The sequence below is a fragment of the Notolepis coatsorum genome (genome assembly GCF_963971535.1).
Source record: "Notolepis coatsorum genome assembly, chromosome: 2".
Lineage (NCBI taxonomy): Eukaryota > Metazoa > Chordata > Actinopteri > Aulopiformes > Paralepididae > Notolepis > Notolepis coatsorum.
In genome coordinates this window covers 140217169-140233849 of record NC_140166.1, presented here as the reverse complement: position 1 = coordinate 140233849, position 16681 = coordinate 140217169, and the positions used below count along the sequence as shown (strand labels likewise).

At 42.6% G+C, this 16681-nt stretch overlaps 1 protein-coding gene across 1 annotated transcript in view; it reads left to right on the top strand.

The window, feature by feature from the left end:
• ice1 (KIAA0947-like (H. sapiens)) overlaps window positions 1-16681 on the top strand; it is a 75651-nt gene that overhangs the window by 56475 nt on the left and 2495 nt on the right. Inside the window, exons 14-18 of the mRNA XM_084308325.1 lie at window positions 1311-1479; window positions 2487-2647; window positions 5516-5706; window positions 13840-13940; window positions 16276-16374. Coding sequence (XP_084164451.1) covers window positions 1311-1479; window positions 2487-2647; window positions 5516-5706; window positions 13840-13940; window positions 16276-16374 — 721 coding nt within the window. The remainder of the gene's footprint in view (window positions 1-1310; window positions 1480-2486; window positions 2648-5515; window positions 5707-13839; window positions 13941-16275; window positions 16375-16681) is intronic.

The window sequence follows — 16681 nt, the reverse complement described above, 5'->3', positions numbered from 1 at the left end:
ACACCTATTCAGTCTGTCTGCAAGATATTTTCCAAAAGTCAAAAGCAGTGTATTGTATTGGGTATCCTTAAGAAAATTGCGTTCTGCAACCACACGTTTCTTTTTGTTTTCTCAAAAAAAGTTAAATGTTCATATAGGAGGTTTTGCGTTTCAGCCATCGATATGGATTATCTGACGTGCACACACACAAAACATGCACATACCACTGGAATATGGGTCTTGTCGCCAAACTCTCCATATACGTTGTCATGGTATTTTAAACTGTTCATCTGTTCATGGTATTCATTACACATATAAAACAAACATCATAGGCTGTTACTATTTCTGCAACAATTTCCCCCGAAACCTTATCTTCAAAAAACAATGTGTATACAGTAGCTGCTGTTGTTTTAAATGGATAATTCAGATTTTTGTAACCCTAGCCCTAGTTCTTATTTACCAATGATGTTGTTGATCGGTAGAATCCTTTTTTTTTTTTTTTTATATCTTTTTCGCCCTCCTTTTTCCTCCGATTTTCTCCCATCCCAATGTTAGTCGTTATGCCAATTCCCAATCCCCTTCCTGGTCGCTGCGCACTTACCACAGTCGGTCTGGGAGAGTGGAGGCTACCACGTGCTTCCTCCGACACACGTCCAGCCAATCAACCGCTTCTTTTCACCTGGCAGCGCAGATTCTCACTGAGAGGGCGTAGCGTGTGGAAGGATCATAATACCCCCCTTAGATCCTATCCGCGCTTAGCAGGCGCCCCGACCGAACTGTAGGAGTCGCTGTTTACAACGACCCGGACCCACCCCGCCAGCTTCTCCCACCCTCTAATACTGCCAATTGTATTAGTGTGAGCGGCCAGCCAAGCTGGTGACAACCCCGGAGCTGTGAGCTGGATTCGAACAGGCGAATCCTAGCGTCTCCGGGGTTGGTGACGAACGCAATCTCCTACGCTACGCCACCTGACCGCCCCTGGTAGAATCCTTTCTTAACACAATCCATGTTGTAATGTAATGTCAATGGGGTCAAGCCGGCTGAAGCCCAGTGAACTTTACTCCACGGTGCACACAGATATGAGCCTCAGTGAGAGGAGCTTGACCCCATTGACATTACATTACAACATCGGATTTGCATTCGCTTGCCGCTAACCAGCGGGAGCTAGTATGATGAACGGCGGGGATTGTGCCGAGAAAGGATTCTACCAATCGACAACATCATTGCAGATAAGATAAGATATTCCTTTATTGATTGGGGAAATTCTGGAGGGCTAGGGTTCCAAAAATGTGAAAAATGTATTCTAATGTCATATTATTATGTGGTTCCAGTCCATGGCAGAGGAGATGATGTCGGCCATCCTGGCCAAGCTGAAGGCAGAGAAAGAGGGGTTGAGTGGAAACTACACCCAGGCCCTCTGCAGGGTCTATACAGGCATCTGTCGACAGAGGGGAGACTGGGAGAGGGCTCACATCCTGGCCTACAGCCTGCTCAGAGAAGGTAAAACACAGCCTCCTCAGAGAAGGTTTGATTGATTGATTGATTGAAAACTTTATTAACAGATTGCAGAATGGGTACAATACAGTACAGCTCAATACACACAATTGTTAAGGGGATGCAGACCAGAGAAAGACTTTCGTCTTGTTTACATCAGGGTCCCCCATTTTCAATTCATCAGGACATATATGACATACATGACATACAGATAGACAGTACTGCTACATCTATACATTTATGACATACCAGATTTGCAACTACAGTACTGTTTGTGATACAAAACGAGTCCAGAAAAGGGAGTATATACACATTTGACGTAAAAACTGTACATTGGAGGAGGTTGGGTGGGGTTGGATTGGGGGGGGAAACACTGTACAACTGTACAAGCAAAACTGTACATTGGACCATAATAGGTAATTTACATTGGAGGGGGTTGGGGGGGGGGGAAAACACTGTACAAACAAGCAAAACTGTACATTGGAATATTGACAACCATACTAGGTAAATTACTGTACATTGGAGGGGGTTGGGTTAGGACATTTACAGGGGCCAGTTTCGAATTGCAGTCTCCCGTAGGTGTCCCTTGAGAGTGGTTTTGAAAGTGGGTAGTGATTCACATTCCTTTACAGCTTTGGGTAGGGCGTTCCACATTGATGTGGCATAATTGCGAAACGTGTTTAGTCCCTTGTTTGAGCCGAATCTGGGTTTAACATGATTTGTGGAGCTCCCTCTGGTGTTGTGATCGTGGTATTCACTGACCTTTGGGAAGTATTTTGACATGTACATGGGTACCTTGGTTGTGTAGTGTATCTTGTAGACCAGGCCCATTGCAAGTTGCTGTACAGCCTCATTAGAGAAGGTAAAACACAGCCTGATCAGAGAAGGTAAAACACAGCCTCATCAGAGAAGGTAAAAACACAGCCTGCTCAGAGAATGTAAAACAGGCTGACACGCTGCTTCGTCTGAAGCTGGCTGACACGCTGCTCTTCTCTTTGTCCGTCCTCCCACAGATTTCCCACATGCGGAGAAGCTGGTCTTGTTCATGGTGACCACATGGCCCAGTGTCCTCTCCCACGGCAGTGCTCTGTGCCGGGCCATCCACACCGTCACCAAGCTCAAAGCCCAGGAAGATGTCCTCCACTGCCTCTCTACCTACCTCAACTGGGATAAGGTAAGGTGTCCATCGTTTTCCCTCAGGTTCATGGGTAGCGGTCTAAGCACTCTCCTACCACCGTAGGGACTCTGGGTTTCGAATCCAGCTGTCAACGGTACCTCCGGCTTGGTCAGTCGTCCCTACGAACACAATTGTCAATGTTGGTGGGTGGGAAGCCGTGGGGTTATGAGTCCTGGTCGTTGCAAACAGCGACTCCTACTGGTCGGTCGGGCGCCTATTCAGCAGGGAGGGGGGATCTGGGGCAGATAGCGTGAACCTCTACATGCGTTACGTCCTCCCAGTGAAACTCTCGCTCTCGGGTGAAAAGAAGCGGCTGGCGACTCCACATGTATCGGAGGAGGCATGTGGTAGTTCTACACCCTCCCCAGGCCGACAGTAGGGCAGTATGTGATAGTCTACACTCTACACCCTCCCTAGACAGACAGTAGGGCAGCATGTGATAGTCTACACCCTCCCTAGACCGACAGTAGGGCAGCATGCGATAGTCTACACCAGGGGTGGCCAACCAGCCAGAGACTAAGAGCCACAAAAATTACTGTGGTACCACAAAGAGCCACACCATATACCAGCGTTTCTCAACCTTTTTTTCAGTCACGGCACCCTTCATGTGTTTATAGGTCTCACCCTCTGGCCTCTGAAGTTGCTAATGTTTTTTTTATTTGGGCCTCACAGGGTTAAAAGTACCCTGTGAGACCCACGGTTGCAAAATTACAAAATCACTTTTAGCCATTTAAAAAAAAAAATGTTTATTTAAAAAAATGTAAGCACATGTATAAGTCAATTGGTCCTGTTGTTCAGCCTCACAATGCTATTTGATAGTAAATGTGTTTATATGTGCCACCCTCTGGCCTCTGAAGTTGCTAATGTCTTTTTAATTTGGGCCTCACAGGGTTAACCTCTTAAGCCCGAGATATACAGTAAAAGTGTATATTTTCAGCATTACGTTTGTTTACCAATTATTTTAACTGTTATTAGTGAAATATAAGATTATAGAAATCTCAGGGCATTGAGTCGGAAACCGGCGCATATTGACAGGAGGAAGTGGCACAGCCAAAAGTGAGTGTAGTCTTTTGAAGGAAGAGACTCAGGGCTTTCGAATTTCGAAAAACTACCCTACCCAGCTCACACCAGCCCCTGTCAATCATCTGACTTCTGGATTTACTTTTTTATTTCTCTTATTTTTTGGGATTATCTCCCACAAACCTGAACGTTATTGCCATAAAACAGAACACAGTTAGTTTATCTACCTTTCTGTGAACGTCTTGCAAAAAATTGTGTTGTAATACGATGAAAAATGGTGGAGAAATTTACATTATAAAAAAGATGGCAGAATTCAGTACTGTATCTACAAAACCTTCTGTTTAATCATCTTCCCTTTATTCATTTGCTTAGATTTTTCAGGTCTGGTAAATTTTAGCATGGTGTTATTCACAGTCAAAGATAATTTTCTTTTTTTTAAATAGAATTGATATTCTCGTTTGGTTCATTATAATTTACTCAAGCCTAGTAACAGACACACTATTTCTGACACTGATCCATATATGTCCCTAGATTCAGATACCAAGAACATGCAAATGGACCATTTAATTTTTTTAAAATGTTTATTCTACGTCCTTATGGAATGAGTGACAAGTTTTAAAAAAGTAAAAAAAAAGAAAAGGATTTTTTTTTTTTTTTTTTATGGATGGAAGAGACACACATTGACGGGCAAAGAGCTGCATGCGGCTCGCCACCCCTGGTCTACACCCTCCCTAGACCGACAGTGGGGCAGCATGTGGTAGTCTACACCCTCCCTAGACCGACAGTAGAGCAATGCGCGCAACGACCAGGAAGGGAATTGGCATAACGACTAAATTGGGGGATGGGAGGAAAAGATATGGAAAAAAAGTTCATGGTCACATTATTGTCCCGAATATAAGACAACCCCTCTTTTTCAAGACTCACTTGTGGAAAAATACTTTTTTGAAGACCAAATCTTGTTTTTATGAAGAAAATAATTTCTGTTTATAACTCATAGAATATTTGTGGTAGTTGTAGACGGGGGCATGCGAGGGATGTAGAGCGGAGTAGTGTAAAGGAGGTGTGTACAGGCAGCAACACCATGCACACTTTTAAAGGCCTACTAAGTGGTTTCGGCCACTAGATGTCACTAGTGCACCACCAATGGGGGTGTTTATATAAGAAACCTCCGACCATCAAACGCATTCCTTATCAAACTGTCAAACTAGACATTGCAGATCAAATATGACTCAAGATTCAGCAATATCATATCACTCTCACAACAATGTTGTAGGAAACATATTTTAGGTTCAACTGTGGCTAGAAAAAGAGAAAGTTGCCAAGCGAACGGGCCACCATTTTCTTTTTGAAAACGGGAGCAGATGACTAGCGGCGTGTTTATCCAATCGGTTGTGTTCTGCAAGTAGGGTGGAGGTACATCACTACGGTAACGTGCATCACTGACCACAGCGGAATAATAAAATACAGGCAGAGGGAGGCGTCTAGGGAGATGAAGACACTGCCAAACTCTTCTAATGGGTCTTAAGATTTGATTGAAAGGAATTATGTTTAATTATGGACATTCTTTATCATTTAAATTTTTTTATTATATTCGTGCCATCAATGGAGGAGGCAGGAGAGGGCGGCTTTGAGGTGGGTGGGTGGGTGGGTGGGGGGATGGTTGTGGTTGCTTGTTTGATCTGATCTGATCCTGTACTGTACATGTCTGTCTGTGTTCCTCTTGTTATGTATGTTTGCTGTGTTTTTTTGGAGCTCCTATTTATCTGCTGTAACATGAATTTTCCCAGTTTGGGACATACTAATAAACTTGACCTTCTGAATCACTCGATGCCCATCTGTCCACAGAGCCCTCCGGGAGACATCGACCAGATCATGTCCACCACGCTGTCTGACATCCGGACCGGGTCTCGCCTGTCCTTCAAGAAGCACGAGCGCTACGGGGACGACCTGGGGAGCGAGGCCTGGGAGAGCGTCTTCACGCTGGACCTGCTCTGTGCGCACAGGAAGTGGAAGTGGACCTACGACATGTTTCTGAGGTGAGGATACAGAACAATGTATACAGAACGATATACCGTATTGACCTGAATATAAGATCCCTAACAATATACCGTATTGACCTGAATATAAGATCCCTAACGATATACCGTATTGACCTGAATATAAGATCCCTAACGATATACCGTATTGACCTGAATATAAGATCCCTAACGATATACCGTATTGACCCGTATATAAGATCCCTAACAATATACCGTATTGACCCGAATATAAGATCCCTAACGATATACCGTATATAAGATCCTTAACGATATACCGTATTGACCTGAATATAAGATCCCTAACGATATACCGTTTTGACCTGAATATAAGATCCCTGACAATCAGTGATGCGTTCTTCATGGGACAGGGTTGCACGCAGTGCAGCCAAAGTTTTGTGAGCAGAAGCGCGTGCACACAGGAATGCGCTGCACTCGCCAACTCGCTAAGTACCCACCTGGGCTACTTTGCATATCAATAGCGCCGGTCGTCAGGTGTGTTAAAGACGTTCTCAGATACATTCACACAGAACTTGTGAATTAAATGTGTTACATTCCATTCGTAGAGGCAATTAGGCATCGTCTTTAGTCTGTGCTTAAGTGAGGGAACATTTATGTGCATGCGCGGGAGCGCGCGCACGCGCCGGGAGCGCACATGCGCGTGGCATTATTAGCGTGCGTGCAATCAGTGTTGATATGAGGAACGCAACACTGCTGACAATATACCGTTTTGACCTGAATATAAGATCCCTAACGATATACCGTATTGACTGCACACGCTCACACCAAACGGTCACTTTACTAAATGAAAAGGTCACTTTACTTTATAAAAAACAAACAAACAAAATAAAGAACGGGAGTGGTTCTTGTATAGCAATAGATGGATATAGCAAGATAGCATAAGGATATATAGTATAACTGTATATTGTATAGTATAGTATTGTATAGTAGTGTATATAAGACCCAGTGCCTCATCTGTAGCTTAACACTGTAGTGCACTATCGCAGGACCTTAGCATGTCTTTACCATGCATTTTAAACTTTATGTACATTATACCTGTTATGTCTTATTCTTATTACTTGTATTATTGCACAATCTCTGCGATATACCGTATTGACCTGAATATAAAATCCCTAACAATATACCGTATTGAACCCAATATAAGATCCCTGACAATATACCGCATTGACCCGAATATAAGATCCCTAACGATATACCGCATTGACCCGAATAATAATAATAATAATAATAACTTTATTTGTATAGCACCTTTCATACAGAAACTGCAGCTCAAAGTGCTTCACAACAGAAAAGAGACAGGCATAAAATGAGCACATAAAGTGCAGACACAGGGCTCCAGGGTGCGCCCGTTTTGGTCGCATTTTGAGACCAAATATCAGCGCATTGCGACTGGATGTTTTCCCTTGTCGTACTGGTGCACCTCCCAGCAGGTCTGTCTGTGTGTATGTGTGTGTGCGTGTGTAGCGTCTTTTTCCCTGCCATGTGCGTTCTCAAATAAAAAAAAAAAAAAATCTCTGCCTTTGCCGTGACAAATAAATCTCTTGACTTGACTTGACTTGAAATACTGTACACCTCCAGTACAGAAACATTGTTTATGAGTTTTCGTGTCAGGTAGACCATTGATTGACAGTCGATTCTGCCAATTACGTCACACCGCTTGCACCCACCTCTGCTGTTGATAACGCTAGCCAAGTTAGCATACACAAACGCACAGTGGGCCAGTGACTTTGGTGTAGGGGTGTAACAATGCATCGATCCTAAGGGGAAAATTCAACTGCATCGATTTGAAAATGTTAGAATCGATTATCGCAATTATTATAATTTTTTTCCTCCGTTTTTCTCCCATCCCAATGTTAGCCGTTATAGTGTGGAAGGATCACACTACCTCCCTTAGATCCTATCCTCGCTGAGCAGGCGTCCCGACCGAACTGTAGGAGTCGCTGTTTACAATGACCAGGACCCACCCACCAGCTTTCCCACCCCTAACACTGCCAATTGTGTTAGTATGAACGACCAGCCAAACTGATAGCAATGCGGAGAGCTGGGCTCGAACCCAGCGTCGATTATCGCAATTTTAATGTGTACACAGTGTTGCTATTCTCATGTCCATTACAGCCAACACAACGACATACGCTACTGCATCAACGTTATGATTAACAAAGCAAGGCATTCGTTTTGTTGCATTAACGTTATATTACTATTGCTATCGATAAATCTAGGTGTTCTAAAATCTATTGCTATTGGTAAGACTAGAATAAGTTACATTAATTTAATGTTACTGTCTCGGAAAACTCTCACATATCGCAATGGCGGACTTTTAGGAAGTAAAAAAGCAAATGAGAGCTTCCGATTGGTCATTTCCTTTATTTCCCTTGAAACCAGTCATGTCACTCTACTGTGATTGGACCGTTGGCTTGAATGCAATGTGGGACTTGTAGTTTTTTTTAACGATTATCAGCGGAGAGAAAAAAGCACGACTGAGGCTGTAATCTTCACTCGCACACCGTGCGAGTAATTGATTTTTCCGGTTCGCACACACATATTTCTAGGGGCAAATGCGAGCAATATGGTCGCACTGTAGAGCCCTGAGAACCATAGGTTATATTTCAGTTAGACTCACTGATCACCATGATGTTAAAACAGAATTATAACTCTTCCTCATTCCTGACCTGGTTAACTTGTTCTTCCCCTAAACCCTCTGAAACCTACTGATGAGCCTACTGAAGGCTGGCTGTCACAAAACAGTCACATCTAGAGACCTCAAAACCTACTCTAGCGAGGCCTTTAACCTTGAACTGGAGAGTCTGGACTGGTCAGATGAACTCAATGGTACACTGGTTGAAGAAACTTGGCTTGGCTTCAAAACCAAATTTTCATCAATACTAAACAAAATGGCCCCCCTAAGAACCACCAGGGTAAAAAATCGCGCTGAGCCATGGATGCACACTGAAATACTGACCGCTATGAAAGCCAGAGACAAAAAATGCTCTGAGTTTCGTAAAAGTCAGTCAAAGCTTACCAAAAGCACGAGCAGTGAACTCCAAGACCACGTGACTGAACTCAAACTAGAAAGAAACAGACTTAAGAAATGACGTAAACTCCATGATCAAAACTGCTAAAAAAAATTTCATCAATGACAAAACCGAGGAAAACAAAAATAAACCACGTGAACTTTGGAAATTACTCAACAATCAACTAGGCTGCAGTAAAAAACTCAAAACCAGGTTCTCAAACATAAACATAAAGACGGACAACACGCTCATCACAGACAAGCTGGATGTAGCCAATTACTTAAACACTTTCTTCACAAACATAGCCACAACACTGGTAAACAAACTACCCTCCCACTCAGGGCAGTATGGGGTAGAACACATAGTAGCATACTACATGAACCTAGGCGTCCACAAAGACGACTTCAAACTGGAAATAGTAACTACAGATGAGGTACTCAAAAAACTGAGCGCCCTCCAACCAAACAAGGCCACTGGCCATGACAACATCCCCTCCAAATTCCTCAGAGACTCAGCAGCAGCCATCACCCCAGTCATCACACACATAATAAACCTCTCCATAAAACAGGGACACGTCCCCAAGGACTTCAAAATTGCGAGAGTAACACCCCTGCACAAAAAGGGCAGCAAATTAGACCCGGGTAACTACCGCCCTGTTTCTATCCTTACATCCATCTCGAAAGTCATGGAAAAAATAGTATACGAACAGATCGAAAAGTACCTTGCGGAAAAAAATCTAATCTACGAATTCCAATCTGGCTTCAGAACATCCCACTCCACTGACACATGCCTTCTCTACTTGAACGACCACATCAAACAAGAGGTGGACGCGGGCAAATACTGCGGCATGGTCATGCTGGACCTACAAAAGGCCTTCGACACTGTCAATCACACCATTCTGATTGACAAGCTAAAAGCAATTGGTTTTGATAGTTTATCAGTGAGCTGGATACAATCCTACCTGGAGGGGAGGGAACAGATGGTGGAAGTAAACGGTACCCTATCCCCCCCCCCTCACAGTGAGCTGTGGTGTTCCACAAGGAAGCATACTAGGACCGCTACTATTCCTAATTTATGCAAATGACATGTCGTCAGCTTGTGACTGCAACTTGTTCCTGTTTGCGGACGACTCAGCCCTGCTGGTCTCTGACAAGAACAAGTTACAGGTTGAAAAAGCCCTCAGCTCGGAACTAGGCAAAATCTGCATATGGCTCGCCGACAACAAACTATCATTACACATGGGCAAAACAGAGTCCATTCTCTTCGGTTCAAATAACAAACTCAGCAAGACCGACGGCTTCTCGGTTACAGTGGGTGACAATATTATCACAAGGAAAGATGAAATTACCTACCTGGGTTCCATCCTAGAGGCTAATCTTTCCTGTGACAAAATGGCATCCAATGTAATAAAAAAAGTCAACCAACGAACGCGATTCTTGTACCGGATCTCCTCTCTGGTAAACAAGAATACCCTGAAGACTCTAGCAGGAGCACTCATTCAAGGGTACTACGACTATGCTTGCACCTCATGGTACCAAAGCACCTCAAAGGCACTAAAAAACAAATTACAAACATCTCAAAACAAGCTAGTCAGACTACTACTTGACCTGACTCCTAAAACCCACCTCACCCCTGCCCACTTTGACAACCTAGGATGGCTTAGAGTAGACGACAGAGTACAGCAACTTGCAATGGGCCTGGTCTACAAGATACACTACGCGACCAAGGTACCCATGTACATGTCAAAATACTTCCCAAAGGTCAGTGAATACCACGATCACAACACCAGAGGGAGCTCCACAAATCATGTAAAACCCAGATTCGGCTCAAACAAGGGACTAAACACGTTTCGCAATTATGCCACATCAATGTGGAACGCCCTGCCTAAAGCTGTAAAGGAATGTGAATCACTACCCACCTTCAAAAACACTCTCAAAAAACACCTACGTGAGACTGCAATTAGAAACTGGCCCCTACAAATGTCCTAACCTAGTTGTACAGTAAATGACCAAGTAAGGCTTTGTCAATATTCCAATGTACAGTGTAAAATGTGTGTGTGTCCCCTACCCAACCCCCCCCCCCCCCCCCCCCCCCCCCCCACCTCCAATGTACAGCCCTCACCCAACCCACCCAACCCCACCCCACCAACCTCCTCCAATGTACAGTTTCTACGCCAAATGTATATACACTCCTTTTCTGGACACTTTTGTATCACAAACAGTACTGTATTTGCAAATCTGATATGTCATAAATGTATAGATGTAGCAGTACTGTCTATCTGTATGTCATGTATGTCATATATGTTATGATGAATTGAAAATGGGGGACCCTGATGTAAACAAGACGAAAGTCTTTCTCTGGTCTGCATCCCCTTAACAATTGTATGTATTGAGATGTACTGTACTGTACCCATTCTGCAATCTGTTAATAAACTTTTCAATCAATTCAATCAATTTCAGCCAGTGGATCATCCAGCATCACTGTGTTTTCAAGGCCCTACCGGCTTGCTTTTTAAGATAGAGGCAAATGAAATCATGGGAATCTTGAGATTGATACCATTGACACCACACATGTCCTACTAGCTAAAAGGGCTAAATATGGCTCCAAAGTCGATCTTACTTCACCACGACACCTCCACTCTCTAGACTAGAGCTCCAATATAAGATGATGCTCATTTTTCAGGGTGTGATTTGTGGTCAAACAAATAAAAAAAAAAGTGCTTTCTAAAACAGTGCGTCTTCAATTCGAGACGATACGGTAGTTCCTTAATGGATACTCACCCTACTGGGGCCACCCACACTAAATATGTACACACTCACAGAGAATCAAGAGGTTTATTTGTCACATACATACCAGGGCATACAGTGAAATGCGGGTGGTCAGGCCCGCATCGATTGTTCAATAATACAATAATAAAATAGACATAGAAAAAAAATAACAGGTAAGACATAAGAGATGTGCATGATACAAATAGACATGCTAAGTTCCTGAGAAACTGGTTCCTATGTACACTACTATATACAATATACAATTTTAACTCCGTCATTATTATACTTAATGTATTCTAAACTATACTATACAATACCTCATTCCTTTAACACTTCCAGCGCCAAAAACGCTGTCCAGCGTTATTGGCCGCCATGCGTTGTCTGCCAGGATCGCTGTAGCGTTTTTGAGATCAATATTTAATTTTCTCGCCATGGCATTCATAATTCATATACCCACCCCCGGTCCTGCAGCTGGACCTTAGATGTGACTGCAACGACGGCTCAATACCGCCGCCTGGTGGATGGTCGGGCGAGTTACACTCGCAAAAACTGGATGTGCCATCAGTGCATCGATGAAAATCATCCGGCAGTCACATCTCGTTACGGGACTCCCGACAGACACTATGTACATAATGGATCGCTTTCTAAACTTAATAATCGATATGATTTCGGCGTTTATTGCGCCATACAAACCGGAAATGGACCTAGGCGATCGGCGTCGTATAATTGGGATCTTTCACCGCCAGTCTCATTGGCCCACGGTAAGAGGAATATAACGTTATTCTCAACCCGATTGTGCATTTCCTTGTTTGCAAACCATCTGATCAATATATCCACCCAACCTACATAAAGCAGTTACTCATGATCGGGGAATTATAAACGACCCCCCCCCCCCCCCCCCCCCTTTCCTCCGCGCATGATGAGGCATAATGTATACCGATCATATACATTTGAGTTTTTTTTTAGTGTAGCGTGTATGGGGGGGAAACGGCAATTGATAATCTATATATGCGTTTGGGCCTATAACTATCGTTTTTGGAATTACAGCAGAAAAGATTAAAAACATACATATATTCTAGAAGGTATTAACACAACAATGTATGAATGAAAAAGTATAACGTTCCCACATCCTGAACGATAGATAATCGATGTTGAATGGGCCATAGTAATGTCAATATAGACAGAATGTTAACCCTTTACTATCACACAGCCGACGGCGATGCTCCATCGGAGCTAATGATGCTAATGATGGAGCATCGCCGTCGGTTGTGTGATAGTAAAATGCTAACCTTCTGTATTGTCACAGTGAAAGGGTTAACCGGCTGTCGTGTGGCAGTGAAAGGGTTAAAGTGCTTGATTTTTTTACCAAACAAGGTCATGGCCTGGAATTCCTTGAAAACAGTCAATTTTCTTACAATGTGCTTAAAAGGTCCTTGAAATTCAAATCAACCATTCACATTGACATTTTTGTTCATCCACGATAAAATTGTTCTGAATCAAGAAATTGAATATTTTTTTATTTAAAGTGTAATTGTCGGGAAATGGTTTTAAAGGGGAACTCCAACATTTTGGGAAATTAGCTTATTTAACATGTTCCCTGGAGTTAGACAAGAAGATACATACCTTTTTTGTCTCTGTGCGTGCATTTAGCTTTGGGAATAGACGCTCCGTTAGCATAGCTTAGCTTCATCACTGGAAGTGAGGCAGATCCGTAGCCTTACAGTGCCTTACAGTGTATTGTAAGGTCTGACATTGACCAAATTTGATATGCATGACCTTGGTGGGCTCTAGGTCAACTCCTGAAAAGGGGGTCAATGTCAGACCTTGCAATCACAAGTTAGGGGGCGCACTGAAATTATGGCAAGGGTTATTAGCCCCCTAACTTTTGATTGCAAAGTCTGACATTGACCCCCTTTTCAGGAGTTGACCTAGAGCCCACCAAGGTCATGCATATCAAGTTTGGTCAATGTCAGACCTTGCAATACACTGTAAGGCACTGTAAGGCTACGGATCTGCCTCACTTCCAGTGATGAAGCTAAGCTATGCTAACGGAGCGTCTATTCCCAAAGCTAAATGCACGCACAGAGACAAAAAAGGTATGTATCTTCTTGTCTAACTCCAGGGAACATGTTAAATAAGCTAATTTCCCAAAATGTTGGAGTTCCCCTTTAAGCCATAAATATTGGATCCGATTTATTTTCTTTCTATAAAAAAACAGCAAGTGAATTGTATCCTTTTTAAATGCCCTTTTAAAAATGAAAAATAGTGCTTGGAAAAGTACTTGAAAGTCCTTGAGTTTCATTTTGCAACGTCTGTGGGAACCCTGTCTGCAGTAAGGAGCTGTGGCCCTTGATGAACAGCTGGGTGACGCAGCCCAGGGACCAACAGACTCCCATCTCCGACGCCGCCGTCGCCACCGTCCTCAGGCTCATAGGTACGTAGGTCGCTTGGTTTTCATCATGAGTCTGACGAAGGGCTTCGCCACCAGGTTGGCCGAGTTGTTTCGGAAAAGGGTTTCGATATCGTTTTGGGACGTATTCGATTAGATTAGATTCTTTAATGACCACCCAGCCAGGCTGGTGGAATTTGTTTTCAGTGCAGTTACAGCATTGTTCCAACATAGAACATATAGCATCACTTACAATACATACATACTACATGCAGTTACCGTAATTTTCGCACTATAAGCCGCACTGGACTATAAGCCGCAGGTGTTTTAATGTTTAATTACCATATGTAATTAGCATTGGGACACAATACTGTCGGACAAATAACAAGAATTAACTCATTTACAAGTTGTATTAAGTTTAGCAAATAAGGATAAATAACAGATAAATAACAGATAAATAACAGATAAATAACAGATAAATAACATTTCAATGCAGTCAAAAAAGCAATATTTTGATTTTTACATTTTCGGGTTTGGTCATGTCGAGTCACATAAGCCGCACCGTTATATAAGTCGCAGGGTCGAAAAATGGGGAAAAAAGGCACAGCTTATAGTCAGAAAATTACGGTAAATACATAAATACATAATTACAAAGACCATACAGAGGTTGCTACAGGGACTTCAGTGTCTGTATGGCAGTGGGGAAGAAGCTGTTTTTAAAGCGGGATGTTTTGGTATGCGTTGGTTGTTTTGTATTTAGGGGAATGGCAGGAGGATTTCTGAAAAATAGACAAAAGTGATCCGGGGAACAGCACTTAAGATAAAATAAGACGTTCCTTTATTGGTCCTCTTAGGGAAATTCACTTATATTTGTACTTTTTACAAACTGCAGTGTTTCGCCGCTGCTGAATTAGGACCGCCGCTGCTATGAACTAGACCAGGGGTCAGCAACCTTTTTGACATGGAGTGCCTGTTTGAAATATAGTTGTAACTAGTGTGCCTCAACAATATTCCATGCATCGTCATTTCTTTTTCTCATCAGGTATTTTTAATGATAATTTTTACATTATTACATCATTATTGTTATTGTTATTATTAACAATATTATTATGATGGTTGTATCAACCCTAAATCTGAGTTGGGGGGGGGGGGGGGGGGGGGGGGCGGAATGCAATGCAAACAAACAGCTGCATACAGTGCGACCATTTCACTCACATTTGCCCATTCATTTTTGGACACATCACACACCATCGGTGTGTGTACTGTACGTGTGCTGTCATAGCTCCACCTACAGGCCTAATGGAGAACACCAGGATATGAATGGAGGGTGAATGTGAGGTATATCGTGTAAATAAGTTTTGATTGATCGCAAGACTAAACTGTAAAAAAATAAATAATAATAAGTTACCAGAACTTAAAAATATTGAGTTCAGTTACTGTGCATTAAGGTTTTCAGTTTTCAATCCATAATAAGTTAACAGAAAAATAAGTACACAACCACATTATTTCAACCTAATAAAACTCTGTTTATTGTCATTGTTTTAAGAACACAAGTTGACTTGGTAATACTCACATTTTGAGTAAAAGAAATGGCTTTTAACATGTGCAATGTTCAATGAAATAGAAAAATAAATAATAAAATGTGTAGATTACAACAGTGCAAAATATTTCACTATAATATTTCAAAAAAAATATATATATATTTTTAATGCTGCCCCCTGTGCCTATGAAAATGTCCCCGCGTGCCTATACCCCTGAACTAGACTATTAAAAAAAATTACGGTATAAAGAAACAATTTTTTTTTTATCATTTCATTTGGGCTGTGGGGGTGCTTAATGTAAAAGACTGACCTGAGGAAAAGGCTGCAGGGAGAAAGCACTGCAGTCTAGTCGATTTTGTGTTTTGAGCACAAAGTTCATCATAGATCTAGCCTCTTTATTTTGCTCTCAAAGTGCACCAGATTGATGCATTTAACTTTAAAATGAAAAAAAAAAGAAAATAGATTTTTGATGTAATTCAGTGTCTGCTATAACATAAGATAAGATATTCCTTTATTGATCCCCTTGGCGAAATGCGGGCGTCATAGCAGGAGGGGCGAGGGGGAGGTACAGGTATGGGCAGGGTAATGGAAGAAAGACATACATATAGGCAATCAAATATGAGTGTCGGTGGGGGGGTATGAGTCTTTGGCTGAATGTGCTCCTCATCCTGGCTAGCTCCTCATAGAGGGGGTGGGAGGGGTTCTCCTGGAAGAATCTCCTCGCTGGACGTTCTTTTATGCCCTTCAATTTATGAACGGCTTTGTTGTCGTTACAAAAATGAACTCGTTATCAATATTGTAATCTAACCTTTAAATGATAATGTATTCTCTGCTATCAGGGCGCCTCGGTCACCTGGGAATCAAGGAGAAAGGCGTGGCCTCTCTGAAGACGGTCGCCGGCGTCATCAACATGTTTGGCAAACATGGGAACTCTGAAGGTATCCACATCTGATTCCTGTCGTTACCGGGGAAGGATATCGTTGCATGTCGTTGCTGTTTTGGATAGTTTTTGTTTTGATGTGCTTCTAAAACAGTACTTTCCTTGATCAAGTCACAAAGAACCCACGTACGCGTGGAAATGACGGCACATGACGCAAAAAAGAAAGATAAAAAAAAGATAAATGTTTAAGATGTTTCATTCTGCGGGTGGGTGGCGCAGCGGACATTGCGCCTGTCACCAACGCAAGAGACACCGGGTTCGACTCCGGCTGTCAGCGTTGCCTCCGGCTTAGGCCAGCTGTCATA